This window comes from Apostichopus japonicus, chromosome 5, assembly GCF_037975245.1.
Source record: "Apostichopus japonicus isolate 1M-3 chromosome 5, ASM3797524v1, whole genome shotgun sequence".
Lineage (NCBI taxonomy): Eukaryota > Metazoa > Echinodermata > Holothuroidea > Aspidochirotida > Stichopodidae > Apostichopus > Apostichopus japonicus.
In genome coordinates this window covers 8,941,337-8,960,855 of record NC_092565.1, presented here as the reverse complement: position 1 = coordinate 8,960,855, position 19,519 = coordinate 8,941,337, and the positions used below count along the sequence as shown (strand labels likewise).

At 37.1% G+C, this 19,519-nt stretch overlaps 1 protein-coding gene across 1 annotated transcript in view; it reads left to right on the top strand.

The window, feature by feature from the left end:
* Nucleotides 1–19,105, top strand: part of LOC139967554 (alpha-1,6-mannosyl-glycoprotein 2-beta-N-acetylglucosaminyltransferase-like) — a 62,275-nt gene extending 43,170 nt beyond the window's left edge. Inside the window, exons 6-9 of the mRNA XM_071971470.1 lie at nt 2,303–2,378; nt 2,962–3,051; nt 10,435–10,559; nt 12,852–19,105. Of these exons, the coding sequence (XP_071827571.1) occupies nt 2,303–2,378; nt 2,962–3,051; nt 10,435–10,559; nt 12,852–13,089 (529 nt within the window). The 3' untranslated portion in view covers nt 13,090–19,105. The remainder of the gene's footprint in view (nt 1–2,302; nt 2,379–2,961; nt 3,052–10,434; nt 10,560–12,851) is intronic.
* The last annotated feature ends 414 nt before the right edge of the window (nt 19,106–19,519 follow it).

Here is a 19,519-nt window from a genome sequence, read left to right as displayed (position 1 = left end):
ATCAACATTATCTTCGGAAAGATATTTATTTACAATTAAGTAACATCTTTCAGTTTGTTAGTGTAATAGACATATATATGCGATATGGAGGCAATTATACAGGTATAAGGATTGAGTTAGGTTTGATCTGCATTGCATAACACCAGCTTGCAACTAAATGGAGACAAAATATCCAACCATTATCCTCACAGTTTATTCTTGCTTTGAACACAACCAACCTGCGGCAACGGCTGAGAATTGTAAAGCACTTATCCCCCATTAATAATTTGTGCAGTCATAGACTAACCTGACAACCGAAAAATTCTTTGCAATAACTTCAAATGTCGCAAAATACAGCTCAATTTTGCATCTTACTAGGGCTGTAATAATTCATACCATAGTTAATCCTGGATCATTTGGCCTGTCCCTGGCGATCACCCTGAAACACCCCCCCCCCCAGTGACTTTATCCCACCAATTGAAAAACCCTTCTGGTGCCCCTGGGACAATTCCATCCATCAATCAAAAACGATTCAAGAAGATTTTGGGTGATAACCAGTGTGTCTAATCTTTCCTTCAACTGCAGAGTGTGTTACGGTATCACCTGACATTGTCGCAAATTTGACACAAAAACGCAGCTTTAAGTGTTTTTAACAAACGCTCTATCAGACATTTCCTCTTGCTCAGGGGGTGACAGTCAGCTGATCATTAGCATTCATCACCTGATGGAAATAACAAAGTTGAGCCCAGGATTTTTTGGATGCAAATTTATAAATCCCGGCTGCTGGAATATGTTTTGGTATGGAATTGAATATTAAATTGTTCAGTCTAGATTCGTGTTTTGAAATTAAATCAGCTCTTCACCTGTTGCAGAAATGATCCAGAGTAAAGGACTGTAGAATACATTGGCTGACAGGACAAGCTGTGAAAATAGCATGTATGCAGCCTAGGCCTGGAAGTTCATAGTGTATAGCCATTTGCCTAACAATTGCCAGGGGATAACAAATCTACTGGCTTAAATAAATTTTTCATCACTTAAATTTTTTGGGACTGGTAGAAAAATGGATGTTATAGAAAACACTGCCCTGAGATGATTAATATTTTATTGCCTTGCTTCCTTTTCGGTTCAGCTTAGGAGTTAACCTTTTCAATCTCTCTTATCACCCTTATGGAAGTGCTAAGTAAAAATTCACTTGACATTTCAGATTAATGCTTATAATAAGCAACCTTATACTGATTTTTATAGAGACTTTTGATAGCTATTTTTTCATGTAAATTGATAAAAGTAGCTGGGAGGTATGTTTAATTTCTCCTTCATATTAAAGCTCCTTAAAAGACTTTAAATAATGATGCAGAAATGCTTAAAAATGGTCCTTGGCAATGGCGCTGCATTTTCCATGTTTGCAATAATAGCATTTTATAACTTTTGGTGATCGTGGCACTATTCATGATATGTGTGCAAGTTTGGAGAAATTCCTGCTGATGGCTGTAGGATTATTTAATCAGCAGTTATTTTATGACACTTAAGTGGCCACAAATGTGGGAGAAACCCACAAGGGCTTATGGATTACTACTTACACATCGGGTGGCTTCCAACTCAACATTTTAACTCATATTGGGAATCTTTTCAATTTAGAAAGTCATTTCAGATGGGAAAACCCTAGATTGCTCTTGCATGAAAAACCCACCTTACTATGAGCCGGCCAGGGTATTGAACCGGGACCTCCCTTTTGCTAAGCCTCATTACTTCAAATGCCACAGCCTTTATCCACTCAGCCACAGCACCAGTTCATTTAACCCTAAAGAGTTGATAAATGTCAAAGGTCATTTGAAGTCACTAGATGACAAAGTATGACAACCTTGTGAGCAAACTAATATAGAGGTTAATCCCAGAGTTGGTTGGTAGGTGCCCTATAATGGGTGCTGGGCTTTCCAGTAGTTTTGGCAGAGGTCAAAGTTCACCTTAAGTCAAAAGTAGTCAAAATCTGAAAAGACTGAAAACGAGCTAACATAATCAAGTCTAGTTTGGTGAGCTCATACTTGGTATGAAAATGGTCTGAAATTAATCGTGATAACCATAGATATATAAAATCTGTTCAGTCTTGGAAATTAGCCTTTTGTTTCAGAGAATCCACATTCTTGCGTTGGGTGTTAGGGAGTCAAAACGTTTCCTCATTAGAAAATTTGTGATGGAAATGCGTAGGTAATCCAGGAACTGTCAAAGGTGCAACAGGAAATCATATTTTATAAAATAATCACCTGGATATTTCAGTCATCTGTTCATGGGTATATTTATTTATTTATTTATTTTTGCTCTCTTTCAGCAAAGTAACAGAATGCAACATCTTGACTCTAGGGACGTACGATAAGAATCGTGTCTACAGAGATCGTGCAGATAAGGTATGATAGACTTGTTTAATGAATTCATGTTGATGCTTTAATGTCATTAAAATTGCCGTCTTTAGAAATGTCAGGGTTGGGGGGGGGGGGAGGGGTAATGAATCTTGAGCAGGTCACACCTGATACATGTATTGGTGTCTCCTATGCAGTGTTGGATTGACTGTCGGTCGGTGAATATTGTTGTTACTCAATGGACAGCATCTTTATTAGTTTATCATGACATAATCATTACTTTGGCACAGTGTCTCTCATGACACATCTCAATTCCAGCCCTGTAGCACTCGTGATTGATTCAGGCGTAGAATGCTTCATTGATGATGTCATTGTGACATCAGCCTCGCAGATTTTGGGGTTGAAATAAAGACAACAATTTGATGGGTTTTGTTTGCTAATTAGCTGTTAATCACTCATTACTGTTGTGTTGGAACTTGTGTTGGAATTTAGGTCAAAATGATTTGTTAAGTGATTCTTCTATTTCAAAGAATGTTTGTTTGGTAGTTCTGTGGTCAGTTTAGCTGTTTGAAGGGACAATTTCATAAAAGTAATATAAACAATATAAAAATCATAATCATTTCATTCGCAGGCGGATGTAACAGATTGGCATTCCTCGAAGCATAATATGGGAATGGCGTTAGACAAGAAAACTTGGCTGAGCCTTCAGGAGTGTAAAGAGGTAGGTGTCAACATGTGGAAATAGGCCATGGTCTGTTGGGGTAATAGATAAATGGCACTAAATAAGACCATGGGTCTGGTGCAGAAATATATGGTGTGACACAAGGCCATGGTAGTGTGCATAAAAATATACCACTAAACAAGATCATGGTCAGGTGCATAAATAGATACCACTAAAACTAGACCATGGTCAGGTGCATAAATAGGCACCACTAAAACAAGACCATGGTCTGGTGTATAAATAGATACCACTAAAACAAGACCATGGTCTGGTGCAGAAATAGATACCACTAAAACAAGACCATGGTCTGGTGTATAAATAGATACCACTAAAACAAGACCATGGTCTGGTGTATAAATAGATACCACTAAAACAAGACCATGGTCTGGTGTATAAATAGATACCATTAAAACAAGACCATGGTCAGGTGATAAATAGATACCACTAAACAAGACCATGGTCTGGTGTATAAATAGATACCACTAAAACAAGACCATGGTCTGGTGTATAAATAGGCACCATTAAAACAAGACCATGGTCTGGTGTATAAATAGATACCATTAAAACAAGACCATGGTCAGGTGATAAATAGATACCATTAAAACAAGACCATGGTCAGGTGATAAATAGGCACCATTAAAACAAGACCATGGTCAGGTGATAAATAGATACCACTAAAACAAGACCATGGTCTGGTGTATAAATAGATACCACTAAAACAAGACCATGGTCTGGTGTATAAATAGGCACCATTAAAACAAGACCATGGTCAGGTGCAGAAATAGATACCACTAAAACAAGACCATGGTCAGGTGCAGAAATAGATACCACTAAAACAAGACCATGGTCTGGTGTATAAATAGATACCACTAAAACAAGACCATGGTCTGGTGTATAAATAGGCACCATTAAAACAAGACCATGGTCAGGTGCAGAAATAGATACCACTAAAACTAGACCATGGTCAGGTGCATAAATAGGCACCACTAAAACAAGACCATGGTCTGGTGTATGAATAGATACCAGCGACGTAGCCAGGAATTTGAAAGAGGGGGGAGCACTTTTTGCGATTGATGTGGATTTTCAAAGTTGTAGGCACGACTACCTGAGCGGAGCGCCACCATCGGTTGGCGCGGAGCGTACAAGAAAATTTTTGGTTTTACAAACCCCCCAGATGGCCGGAAACGGCCCTTCCCTAGTGTTCATTCTGGTTCCCTGGCCTCTTGCTAACTTGAGACACCTCATTCAATATCACTTTTAAACCCAAAAAACAAACAAGTTAAAATAGTACATAATTCAATAATACATAATGTATTAAAATTAGCAAGATACACAAGGGCGGCGGAAGCACTTTTAATCCGGGGGGGGGGGGGGCACCGACGTCAAAGGGCACTTTGCAGAAATTCGATTGGACTGATGCAGCCTGATATTTAGTACCCTTTATAAATCTTATTGTATTATCTTATTTGCGTATACACATCACTCCATCAATGCCCCCCCACTTCCCCCCCCCCCCCCTCTTAGTAGTCTTACTTTTCAACTTCTGATACTTGTAGATACAAAGATAGGCCAGAAATGTCTTTGATACAACCATAGCCAGTATTTGTCTTTAATACAACTGTAGCTAGTAAATGTTTATCGAAAAGGCTGTTTTGGAACTTGGAACGCCGATCGTGACAACAACAAGCAACAAAGTGCTGCAGCTCTATACATATAAAGTCTGTTAATCAACGATAGGCTTATTTGACTGTGGAATGTTCTCAACTGAAATTTTATCTGCGTAAACGGGTTCTTAAGTAGATGCTAAAAAACTGACAAGATCGTATCCTAGTCTTTTTCGGTGGGTAGAGTATTGAATGAAACGGCACGCGATATGAATGACAGCCTAGATGACAGAAGAATAGGTCACCTAATTTAGCCATAATCTTGCTACGTTCATTTCAATAGTTTTTCCTGTCTGGACTCTTAAACTCGTCCAGCAAGCTTATGGATTTGAATTATGGGTGTTTTAATAAAAAAGATAACTTGGCCAAAAAAAAGTGTAGGCCCGGGCCTACAGTGCTACATACTGGCTACGCCCCTGATAGTTCTAGATTAGGATTAGATTTCTTACTGAAATATCGCTGACCTAATAAGGTGATCAAGAGTACAAGTTTTATGTAGAAAAAGGGCACATTTTGAACCTGAGGAAAAGTGGGGGGGCACTTGCCCCCTGTGCCCCCCGGTTCCGCCGCCCTTGAAGTTACATGTACAGAGTAGTCTTACTTTTCAACTTCTGATACTTGTAGATACAAAGATAGTCCAGAAATGTCTTTGATACAACTGTAGCTAGTAAATGTTTAAGTTAACCTAATAAGAGAAGGCGAGAGCTATCCGACGATTGCCATCTGATGCAAATTTCTCAAGTGTTTTCTCAACTGAAATATTATCTGCGTAAACGGGTTCTTAACTACATGTTAAAAAACTGACAAGATCGGATCCTATAGTCTTTTTCGGCGGGTAGAGTGTTGAATGAAACTATCGTGCTACTTACTGGTTACGCCCTGATCATATGATATCATTATCAGCAGATTTTGTTTCCTGTTTAAATTCTTTTACATGTTCTTTTACATAATATATCAGAAAGACAAACAGTGTGCTCTTTTACAAGTTTTCCAGTAGGATGATTCTTGTTTATTGTCCAATGTCTGGACTTTAATACATTTGACGAACTTAACTGATGGACAATATAAACTTTCATATTTTGTACTACAGCCAGATATGCAGTGGCCTAAAAACAAATATCGTTATCGCAGTGTATTAGCAGTGTAATAATTATTTATAGGAAGTGCGTATCACGTATGATTGCTAGCTTAGCTTCATAACATGCTGTTCGTGCAACAACTTAGGACGACTCATTGAACGAACGTTGTCGAAGTTGTTGTGCATACAGTTCGTGACATTCCATAGAGTGCGGTTAGGTAGGCAATATGTATTTTATTACGCAGTGGCCAACTGTAGGCTTGTAATTGGCTATAAGCTAAATTTAGCTAATTTCATCTGCCAAACTCAGTAAGTAGTTGAATCCGTAGGCCTGAATATTACTACGATTACAATCGAGTTAACGGAGCTGACGAGTATTCAAGATCAAAAGAGCACTGACAAAATACCATGCTAAAAAAAAGACAGTTTAAAAAAAAAAAAATTGACACTGAAAGGGGGGGAGCGGTCGCTCCCCCTGCTCCCCCCTGGCTACGTCCCTGATAGATACCACTAAAACAAGACCATGGTCAGGTGCAGAAATAGATACCACTAAAACAAGACCATGGTCCGGTGCATAAATAGATACCACTAAAACAAGACCATGGTCCGGTGCATAAATAGATACCACTAAAACTAGACCATGGTCAGGTGCATAAATAGATTCCACTAAAACAAGACCATGGTCTGTATGGGTAATAGATAGGTGGCACTAAATAAGACCATAGGTCTGGTGTAGAAATATATGGCACTGACACAAGACCATGGTATTATGCAAAAATAGATACCGCTAAAACAAGACCATGGTCTGTATGGGTAATAGATAGGTGGCACTAAATAAGACCATAGGTCTGGTGTAGAAATATATGGCACTGACACAAGACCATGGTATTATGCAGAAATAGATACCACTAAAATAAGACAATGGTCAGGTTTATAAATCGATTTCACTAAAACAGGACCATGGTCTGGTGTATACAAAGATGACAAAAAGACTTGCCAGGTGCATAAGTAGATGAGACCAAAATAAGACTGTGGTCAGGTGACCATGGTCAAGTGTATAAATAGATTATGCTAAAACAAGACTGGGTCAGCAGCATAAACAGATGACAACAAGACACAATAGTCGGGTGCATAAGTAGATGGCAAGCATACCATGGTGAGAATTTAGTAGATGGCATTAATACACAAGAGCATGGGCAGGTGTATAAATAGATGGCAAGCATACCATGGTGAGAATTTAGTAGATGGCATTAATACACAAGAGCATGGGCAGGTGTATAAGTAGATGGCAAGCATACCATGGTGAGAATTTAGTAGATGGCATTAATACACAAGAGCATGGGCAGGTGTATAAATAGATGGCAAGCATACCATGGTCAGAATTTAGTAGATGGCATTAATACACAAGAGCATGGGCAGGTGTATAAATAGATGGCAAGCATACCATGGTGAGAATTTAGTAGATGGCATTAATACACAAGAGCATGGGCAGGTGTATAAATAGATGGCAAGCATACCATGGTGAGAATTTAGTAGATGGCATTAATACACAAGAGCATGGGCAGGTGTATAAATAGATGGCAAGCATACCATGGTCAGAATTTAGTAGATGGCATTAATACACAAGAGCATGAGCAGGTGTGTAAATAGATGGCAAGCATACCATGGTCAGAATTTAGTAGATGGCATTAATACACAAGAGCATGAGCAGGTGTGTAAATAGATGGCAAGCATACCATGGTGAGAATTTAGTAGATGGCATTAATACACAAGAGCATGGGCAGGTGTATAAACAGATGACAACATGACTATGGTCAGGTGAAATAATAATACTGTAGATCACAACTTAAGGCCAGACCTATCAATTCCAGTTACTGTCCGAGTTACTGTTGCACCCCGAACCTCGAAAATTGCACATTTTTTTTCCTTCCATTTCTAGTTTCCCTTTTCATATTCTTCCCTGTCAAACAAAGTGTTTAGTCAAGTATTCTCAAGTTCATCTTCAATGGGACAACAAGACTGTAGGCCTCTTGAATCATAATAATAAGGACAGGAAGAAGAAACACCCAGTGATTTTTATCACCAAAGACTTAATGAAATTCCTTGCCATCGTTTTCCTTTGCCAATATAAGCATCTCGCTTCCAGAGGCCTTTGTGTGTGCCCCGAGGCTTGAGTTATCGAGTTAGTTCCTCTGACAGACTTGAACCCTGAGAGAAAATCGAAGTAAAAGAAAACAGCTTTTGGGGATTACCAAATTGGAAAAAAAAAACAAAGATATTTTATTGGATGGAGAAACTTCAGAAATAAGCCGAGACACAGCCATTTTTTAACAAGGTTTGGATTTAAAGACAGAAGGAAACACTAAGAATTTCATGCCCTCAGGGCATTTTATGAATAATCTTTCAGGAAAAATACTGAAGCCAGCCGAGAATTTAATTTCTGAACCATTTTTCCCTCAATGTGTTTGTGGTTGGGGGAGGGGGGTGGCAAAAATGTACGCAGGGTAGGAAATATCATTTACTTTAAAATATCTAATTTGTTTATATGTGTGAATCATCCTCAAAATATTAAAACTGTCACTTTAACTTGCAATCATAAACTTGTTGGATGTGCTAGAAACATTTTTGCAGGAAGTAAAAAAACAAAGAAAAACGGGGAGATTGCTATTAACCCTATCAAGTTTCTGCCTGTTCTTTCCAAAAGGAATTCTTAGCATAAATATCGGCATCCTTCACTTCACTTTAGGGATCTCTTGTCTGTAAACAATGATAGGAAACAAAACACTCAGTTCTGCAACAATATTAAATTAATTAATTGTTCACATACCTTGATAAGTTTCCATCATTTGGATACAAATCCTGTCTGATGTTTCCATCATTGTGTGTGCCCCTGTGTATTTTAGCCGAGGTCTATATCTGTTGCTTAGTACTTGATACCATACAACCATTTTTATCAGTAACTTGTGCCTCATACAGTTTGTGACAACTAGTGTGTCTAGAGTATCAAAACCTTGAACTACTGTAAACGTTCCATGCTGTCAAAGTCTCTTCATTAGGGTTGAGTTTTTACACCTAACTTGGTCGTTTTAATTTGGCAAAAAATTAGCACAAGATATTTTCCTTTGCCTGTACGGAATAAAACCCCACAAAAGCACAATACAATAATTTTACCCATACTTTTCTCATGTTTCAAAATGTTAAGTTGAGATGAACGTTGGTATTTATTAATAATGAATGCTTGCAGGATGAAAGGGAAAAAACCAAGGGAGACCAAACATATGAATGTGGATTGCAAGAGCCTCGAACGTGATCAATTTCAATGCAATGAAAAATGCCAAGAGGTTTTGTTTCTTTATCTCTTTTGGCGAAAAAGAGAAGATTTGGAAAACACCCGATGGACGGAATGAGTAGACTTTCTGGTGCGAAATATTATACCAAGCATATTTAAAAATACATGGCAGCGAGAGTTGATTTTTAAATTAAATGTAACATAAAAAGAGGAAATATATGACGAGATATGTGTGAGAGAGATAAAACATTGTAGCAGGTAAAATGATTAATGCTCTGTGTTGATTCATCAAAATTGATATCTTAAGTTGAGAGCTTGTTACAGCTTGTATTAAGCAACAGGTTTACAACATATTTCCAATGTTGTAGTTTCATATTTCAAATGCAAGGCCTTCAAAGGAGTGACTAAGTGATGGATTTGTAGATTATATCTTTAGTCATCCTCTTGTTGTCCTCAAATGATCTAGTTTGAGCATCCTGAAGAGAATAAATATTGGAAATACAAATCCTCTCAATGGACCATCACTAGTCTCTGTAACATTTGTAAGATATTTCAACCAGAGAAGGATCGACCAAAGTGGCAGTTATTGATTAGAATATTAATTATGTAAAGGATGGAAACCGGATATCTGACATTGCCAAGTGGCATCAAACCTTGGCTTTGACCTCGGGAATGTACGGAAAGAAAAAGTGTCTGCTGGTAGTTTGTATGTGTAATACGGTTTCATCTTTGTGACGTGATTTGCTGTGAAATTGATGTAACTCTACATTTGTTTACTTGTTTGTGACTCTAATGTTTAGTTGTTGGTTTCTCTACATTTGTTTACTTGTTTGTAACTCTACATTTGTTTACTTGTTAACTCTACATTTGTTAACTCTACATTTGTTTACTTGATTGTTTCTCTACATTTGTTTACTTGTTAATTCTACATTTGTTTACTTGTTAATTTTACATTTGTTTACTTTTTTGTAACTCTACATTTGTTTAGTTGTTTGTTACTCTAATTTTTTTTACTTGTTAACTCTACATTTGTTTACTTGTTTGTTAACTCTACATTTGTTTACTTGTTTGTAACTCTACATTTGTTTACTTGTTAGTAGCTCTACATTTGTTTACTTGTTAACTCTACATTTGTTGACTTGTTTGTAACTCTACATTTGTTTACGTGTTTGTTTCTCTACATCTGTTTACTTGTTTGCTTCTTCTTGTTCAAGCTATGATGTGATGTCAACTTGCCCTGTTCATGATATACTGCTATGTTCTTCTTTCACTTTTACTCACAGCAATTCTGCTGTTTCTGGTGTAATCTAAACATCTTTTTCATGGTTTATCTGTCTGTTTTCACTCTGCAGCAATTCTGCAGCTATGACGACTACAACTGGGACTGGACCCTTCAGCATCTCAGTAAATCGTGCCTTAAACCTCCGCTGAGGGCGCTCGTCCTCCGGTCTCCTCGAGTCTTCCACATTGGTGAATGGTAAATATCACCGACTCCAGAATTTATCTCTCATATCTCTCTCAGTGGTAATAAAATCAAATTAATAATTGGGAAGTCAGAGCTATTTTTTTATGATGCCGAGCTACCACAGAGGTATGTGAGAATGCCAAGTACCTTTTACCAAATGGAACGGCTCAGCGTTAATACATCAAAATTAAACTTGGAGCATATTTTGGGATCTGTTTTATCAATTTAGAAGACCCCAGTTTAGTTAAGTGGAGAACATTATTATAGATTTCTGATGACTGGAAAATACAGCTTGAATCCTGAGCCTCACAAATGCTACTCAGGTTGTACTACTCCTAATGTCAATGACACTTTGAATCCATATGATTCTAACACAGATCTCTGTCTGAGTGTTGAAGTGGCTCGGCTTTTTGGTAAAGATAAACTAACATTTACGTTTCTAGAGCCCAAACAATTGATCTTCAGACACTTGGTAGTTACCACTCAGCCAAAGAGAAAAAAACATCTAAAGAGAAAGGCCAGCTGTAAACTTTTTCAAACTGTTTGGGCCTAATATTACCTAAAAATCCACTTATTACTAAAATCTTATGACAAACTATGTGCAGACATTGTAAAGGGATTAAATCATTCAATTGCAAAATAAGATTTGAAATCAATGGTTAAACCTGTAAATTGTATGTTTGGCCCTTGTGTGACGGTTATTGGTCATTCTCTAGCATGTCTGTCATTGGCTTAGGAGCGAATGGATGGTAGCTTAAAGGAAAAAGATAGGTTTATTAGCAGTTGGTTCTGCTGAAAGAGCTGTTAAATCATGCAGTTAATAGTCAACCTAGCCTAGCCTGGACAAGTAATTAGGTCAAATACATATAAGTTGTATTTATCAACAGAATTGCTGATAGAGACCATTAAGTTGTCAGGAACTAATACCTCCATGTAGAGACTAACGCCTGGCTCCAAATAAGCCCGTATGATGAACTGTTTTGAGGAAGAGTCTGTGCTAGCCTCTGTTGTGAGCACATTTTAATTATTGTTTCTGCTCATTTCAAATTTTGCGAAACTAATTTAACTACAAATAATTTTGCAAATTCAAGGCCTTTGGGTGTAGTAAGTGTTCTCAACTGACGTTTTGCTCATGACTTAAATAAATTGGGTACCCCATAGGCTGTTAGATGTAGATCGTTCGAACAGTACCCTGGGGATGGAATGTCAAATTGCCATCCTCTACGTTAATAACTCTAGGCTGTCGGAGACCATCACAATCACTAGACCTGCTACAAGCATATTTGTTGATGAAGAGCAGAGCTGTTAAAACAATGAGTGCTATCTCCTTGAAGATATCTGGCTCTCGGGAAAGCTGTTCAGATCCCGAGGTCTCCTCGACGAGTTCTTGAAAGAATTATTTACGGAGACCCGTTGCCGGGGAGATGAATCGTTATTCTCTTGCGATGATATTAGAGGTGGTACTCTCAGGTTTATGTATAACGGTGATTGGATCGGTTGAGGTATAGTTCTTACATCCCATCGCCGAACGAGTAACAATGTACTGATACCAGTATGACACAGTATGTTCTGGGAATTGAATTAATATGAAGATACTAAATATACTTAAATGCCTGAACTATAATAGTACAGTACAGTACATCAGTGGTTCATACATTTCATTGCTACTCACTACTATTAGAGCGATCCTAACAAATATTGATTAAAAATAGTTTGATTCACTCTGGAAATTCCAGTATTAAATATTGCTTAATTTCGATATAAATATATCCTAGATGTTTGTATCGACTTTGCTCCCATGTATTTAGTTTTTAGTTGTTTGTATTAAGATATATATATTTTTGTTTTTGTGTATTAAGATATTTATATTTTGACCCAGTAGATGTGTACAGCTCTCTTCCACCATTTTTCTCCACACCTTTCTGTCTTTGTCCCTCTCTAGTTTATTCCCTACCCCCTTCCCTTAATCCTCTCTTTGTCCCTCCACTGTTTATATCCTACCTCTCCTCTTTCCCGGTTGGTTTCTTTCTTTCTTCTCTCCATCCCTTGTCTACTAATCCCCTTACATCTCTCTCTTTGTGTTCACCATGCTCATTAACCTCTCTGTATTCTGTGCATGTTTCTGTCCCTTCCGTTACTTGTTATTTAGCCTCTGAAGAAGATCCTGCTAGGATTGAAACGTCAGGCCAACTTACTTTCAAACATAATATGAAGTAAGATTTAACACAAAGGTGGTCTTCATCGTCATGCCTGAGAGGGAACTTATCGTATTGACAGAACGCTTCTCTCTCTTTTTTTTTCCAGTGGTATTCACCATAACGGCAAGTGCAATGCAGACGATTTAGTGAGGAAGATTGATGAGAACCTTAAAACCAACCAACGATACCTTTACCCATCAAACTTGGTCGTGACCCCCCAAACCAGACCCCTGAGGATAAAGCCTCCCAAGCCCAACGGTGGATGGGGCGACCTGCGAGATCGTACGTTGTGTGCAACTTACGGCCGAGATGTCTCTGGTAGTCCGGACAAGGAAGAAAGTTAATCAGATATTATAGCGGAATTCTTTCCTGCTTTTTTGTTCCATAGAAGCTTTTTTTTCTTATATCTACCTCTAGCCTGATGCTTGAAGAGAAACAGTATTTCCCTCATTAATTAGACATATATATATACAAAGTAAGATTAGCAATTATGATCTGCTCAACACTGATAGCATTTAGCTACCATCATGGTCAGCTGATCAATTCCCACAAGGGATAAACTAGCCGATTTCCCAGTTAGCTTTAGCTATAGGATCATGCTTTTGCAGCTTGTAGGATCACTGTCAGCCTCTGAAGAAGATCCTGCAAGGATCGAAACATCAGGCCCTCTTACCTTTACAGCGATAAATCTAGCTAGATATGCCACCATGATCAGTTTGGTCTGCTTACTGTTTATAGCTCACTTTGTGTATCATGATCATGTGGTTACTACATAGGTAGCTAGGGCTACCAATGAGGATTAGATACCTCCTTAATGTAGGTGGTGGCATAATCTTCAGGAGGTATATTTCTGTTGTAGCTAAGTAAATCCACAGCTCTGATCCAGTTGGTTTTACTTGGTTTATAATATCTAGATTGGCTACAACTATCAGGTCAGAAAAAAAAATTCTGTCCATGTACGATCTGATTAACTGTCACTATTTACTTTACCCTGCATAATCAACAATTTGTGTATGTACAGGCGAGGATACTTACCTGTCTCGACTCTACTATCACACCCTTCCCATCTACCCTAGCCTAATAACTTTTAATATTGCAGTACTCATGCGCACCGCTGAACCCTGCTCCATCCAGGTCATGCTTAACGTAACGCTACGAAGGTACGGCGCTAAAAACCTGCATTCGGTACCTGCTTGACACGACAGCGTAACTAATGGTACAAAAACCAGGCACACCAAAGACAAACCACAAATGTAAAACAAGTGAAAAGTCAAAGCATACATAAGCAGCACTGGATAGGCATGTTGAGAATACTGCTTCCCCAACACAGCAAGGAAACGTCCGAAAACATGATTCAAACGGGTGCAAGATTATCATCAGAATAGATCTATGCTTGGCTGGTGGTAGACTTTGGAAGGAGGAGGTGATTGATGATGACCCGGGGGAAGGTCAAGGGGGTGCAGTGCCTGAAATATGACCAGTTATAAGGCTAGATAGATGGGAAGGTGCAACAGTAGAATCGAGACATAAGGTATCCTCGCTTGTCAATAACCCAAATCGGGGAGTTTGGGTGTTTATCAAAACATGGCGTTGCTAGTAAATGAGCATACCTTTATTGATTAATTGCTGTATATTGGATTAAGATGTGATAGCAAATATATCCCATGGGAAGACCTTTGACAGTTAGCCATGGGTGAGGTGCAGTTCAAACAAATTAGGAAAATCACAAATCATTCCAGATTATACGGTTGTTATTACGATCATTTTGTGTGTGTAATTTTTATTTAAAAGAAAATGAGGTTTCCATGGAAACATTCTAGCTGCATTTGTAATGTGAGGAGGGTGGTGGGGCAAAGATCTGTATTTTGAGATCTTCAAATAAAACTGAAGGTTGAGAAGTTAAAAATGAATTAGATAAACAAATCATGAAAACAAGTTGACTTCTTATTTCTTCACTTAAAATTCATGCAAAAATGATCGAAAGCTAAACCTGCATTAGCTTGATAGTTTCTGATCATAAGTTTGTTCTGATAACGAATATTATTAGGCAGATTTTTAGGTGAATTATTTCTTTAAATTTAATTCAAACTTTTAATTCTGAACACTCTTTTCACAGGATGTTCAAGTTTGCACTTGTGGATGAAACAACCGATTAACTGTTCAGAAAAGAAATACTGCCTAAAATTTTAGAAAGCATTTGTAGTGAATTGATTAATTTCTGTAATAGAACTGGAAGCGTTTCAGCCAATTTGACTATTTTGAAATAGTTTCACTGAGCTGCTTTATGAAACATTCCAATTATATGTGTCCTTGAGAAAACAACAAATATAGCAAAACATATGTTGTAAGTTGATCAAATTTCTTATGTGGAGAATAAAGATGGAAGCTTGAAAGTGATTTTACAAGGAGATCAACATGAGACGAAGTAAGGTATTGTTTTTGTTGTCATTAAATATTTTATTCAATGAAAAACCAAAATAATAGGTGAATTTGTTCTTTTGTCTGGACAAACATGATTGTGCAATAATTTAATATCATTAGCATCAACATGTCACACTAGTTAACCGTTTTGTGTGGTGTGATTCGGATGGGCGGGGGAAAAGAACAGGTTTTATTAATTTTATTTTTTCTGTAAAAAATCTCTAAAACACTGTGGTTTAATATTATAATAATAAAAAGAAATCATTCTTCTTTGTTGATTAAATCTGTCATAATCATGCACATGTTGTTGCAAAACTGGCGTAAGAGCAGATTCTCTGGTTATGCCGCCACGTGAACATTACAAACAATACTTCTGTGATGTCAACTATACATATTTGGGTTTGTAAGTTGGTTCTAGGATTCTTTACTTGAACATGTTAAGTAAGCAAGCAAAACTGCCATTAGGTTCAGTTTAATCTGATTAATTAATTGGGTACAGGTAATCAAAGGATAAACAAAATGCCAAATTGTTTTAAAAAAAAAAAAAAAAAGAGTACAAAAATTTGCAAAAAAAAAGTTCTCTCTGACATTAAGTGGAATGAGCTGGTCGATAATTCCAGCTGTGTATGTCTTTATCTTTTCATAAGCCAGGTCAGGTCAGGTCGTGTCAGGTGATTCACAATCAGGTATAAACACATTTGTACACACGGTGACCAGCACATAGGAAATAACAAAGAGGAATTGTTCTTCACTTTCTCCTTACCTTAGGTGACTATGCATGACTATATAATTATCAGAACTCATTTGATCAGGGATATGAGTGACTTTAAAATCAACTTTTTCTCAAAAATCAAGTATAATGAGAAAAATAGTAATAATTTTTCCTGTGTATACTTGTAAATCATCAGTAATTTTTGGACATGACCGGTTGCAAAAATGAAACTGTTCTCGTTGTGATGCTTACTGAACTGCATAACGTCTATGAACATTTGTATAGCAGCATCAGCATTTTATATACGAGAAAATTTATGCAAAGCAGAACTGAATTTGCCTATGATTTAAATAATGGATCCTGCTGAACTTAAGAAAATTTATCATGATCAGATTATCTCTGATGCCTTTTAATGAAACTTGTTTTCTCCTTTGCTTTGCTCGTTTTTTTTTTTACCTTTTCTTTCTTTAGATGATTCTTTATCAAAACTAAATTTGCAATAGGTCTTGTTTTCTGGTTTTTTGTTTTGTTTTTTAATATTTCAGTTAGCATTTTGACATTTGTAAGATATCATGTTTTATTTCTGTTTTTAAAACTATTTTCCCCCATAAAAGTCATTTCATTCTATCACAAGGAGAAGAACAAACCCTACATTTGCAATGCTCACCTTGAGTTTGTAACAGAGATATGCAACCTATGTGATATTGTTAGATTAGTGTTTCAGATGTAAAGAGGGAAAGTCCCCTCCTCCCTCTATAGGGGAAGTCCCCTCCTCACTCTATTGCTGTGTGTGTATTTTCTTAGAGTGTGTTCTGCTTAATAATCTCCCATATGTTTCAGTTAGAATTTTACAAACTACCTTGTAGTGAGTGCATACTTTAATTGAATTGATCACTAAATACAATATTCGAATATGTTTACTTTATGTAGAGAGAGAGGTGGGAAAGTTTTCCACAAATTACAGTCAACCCCTCCTGTGTTCTATATCCTCTCTATAATTTAGTCTGGGTAAAGGAAAGCGAGAGAGAGAGAGGGGGGGGGTAGTGTTCAGGGGCTTAAGGGATCCTGGTAGATGTAGTGTAAAGTATTGTCACTGGAAATATGTGAAACGTTTACATTATTTACAATAATGTTACCCCATTAAAGATTTCAGTAGTTTAAGGAATAATTTTAGTAGATTTCATTTAGGTTTCTGTCATTTTTAGTTCTGGTTTTACGTTTGTTTTAAGGAGTGACTTACTCTGCTAGTTTCTACCTAAAAGAGGCATTACTACTGTTGAACAAGTAAAGCCAAACACATGACAAGTATGTCTTTAGGCTGAACTTATCGACATTTGGTGCCATGGAAGTAGAGGAAGATGTCCTTCTCCCAGAAATGTTGGGTTATTATCAAGTTTCTGTTAAGATGAAATGTTGGGTTATTATCAAGATTCTGTTAAGATGCTGAAAGCCCTTCTGTTATGCGTCAGATTTGATGTGTGTCAAGTTCTTCGGTATAACACAAGACTGCCATCAGAGCATAGGTTGTCGTGAACCGTGAAGTCTCTTATGTTCGGGTATGGTATGCAAATGAGTGTTCCACTGTGTTGGTTGATTGGATTGGAACAAATTATGTGTTTATGAAGTCAGGTGAGTCTACGGGGTTTATATAGATGTGCCTTGATGGTTTTCTGAACAAAACCAGAACTTTTATATTTTAGTTTGCCGAAACTTGTTTTTTCTTTTTCTTTTCCTTTGAACATTCTCTACTAAGGTAAATTCTTAAATCAAGGAATGTATGTATGTATTTGTGCATGTATGTATAAAGTCTGAAGTGCTTGCAAAAGAAATATTTTAGGAACTGTGGGTATCTAGATGGGGGTGCGGGGAGGTTGGGGTCTAACGCCAGTCATGTAGCCAGCCATGTTACTTTGTTGGTCTAAATGTCCTGTAATTTTATGATTTGATTTGTGTCATCTCAGCTCTGTATGAAGAAATTTCACATCAGTTTTGTAAATCAATAATGCAATGAGAGTGGAGGATGGAATAATGGAAATTGTAAAGAGAGGTAGGATAACAAGGGGAAAGTTGTTTCACTATGTAATCATTTCAGTTTCCTAAGTAACATGACTGATATTTTAATGATTGGAATCAAAGGCATATTATTAAATGTTTATTAATTCCCTGACACTCAGGGAGAGCCCCTTCTATGAGCAAAACAAACTCTTGCATGTGTAAGCACTTTTGATTATGCAACAGGCATTGTGTGTGGTCGCCATGTTAACTATTTGTGCCTTCCTCTTTCTTATCTCGATTTCATTGTAGCAAACTATTACTTGCATAATTTTGCACCTTGCTTATAAAGCTTAAGAATTATATATTTTGTCTGATGCAAAGGAAAATGTTAAGAAATTGTTAGTTCATTTAAATATTCAGGAATACTCTGCTGGCATCAGATTAACAAAACTACAGGTTTGCCAGCCATCTTGGTTTTCTTTGTTAGACTCTGCCACATTTTCCCCTTCTAATGCTAGTGTCCATGAATCAATTTATCAAACCCTAGAGGAGTGTTAGTCCTCACAGGTACACAATGTGGTGCTGTATCGTACATAGAGATTTCTGCTGGCTTACAGTACGTGTGCTAATGAAATTTTGAAGCCTTTCTTATTTCTTACCGGACATAAATACATGTCAGGTGGATAGTTGCAGTACTTGAACTAGTACTTTGCTTACCAGTAATCCCTTGCAAATGACATATCCTAGCAAGAAAAAAATCTCCGGTTCACACAGAATTATACTCAAAACTACAAGTGCTAACGTTTCTATATAAATATGTAAAATGCAGTTACATTATGCTTTATGTAGTTGCATGGTCCAGTACATATTGTAGTAAAACTTGAGCATGCTTTCTTTTCAATACATGTCTGTACTACTGCCCCTATACATACCCATCCCCTAGCCACATCCATCCCCTAACCAGACCCCTCCCTATCCACACCCCAAATTTCTTGGTGGTCTCTTTTTCTAAACAAGGATAACATTGAATGTCTTTCTCGAATCAGATAATAATTCTATGGGATCTACCACTCTGGAGGAAAGGGGTTTTTAGTTTGTTAGTTCTCACCTTGTAATTGTTAAATAATTAAATTTCTTTGCTTTTCATTTTATTCCTTTTTTTATCACTTCAATAATAAAATTCAAAATGAGATTCCAATTTAAACAAATATACTTCTTAGATATCACTTTAAGATCTTGTTGTTGTTGTTGTTTTTCCTAGTTTTGTTTGTTAATGATTTCCTACAGGACAACTCGCCCCTGCTTCAGAAAACCAGAATGCAAATATGCATTGAAGGTTCCACTACTTCATTGCAATAGACTTCAGCTTATTCACCAGAAACAGCTATTATAATATAAATGTCCTGATTTCTACCATGAGATACCCTATCATGTTGAAATGGTTTCCAGTGTTTGACTGCTGGTGACCCAAATGACATTTGACCTTCAGAAAACAATGATAGGGTTCATCTACTCAATGTGGTATTCCTACACACCAATTATGAAATTGGTCTAATTTTACCTTCTTGAGATATCGTATTTACAAACAATGCATCACACACACACACTCATCCACCTGTTTGACTACAATTTCTGGTGCAGATCTA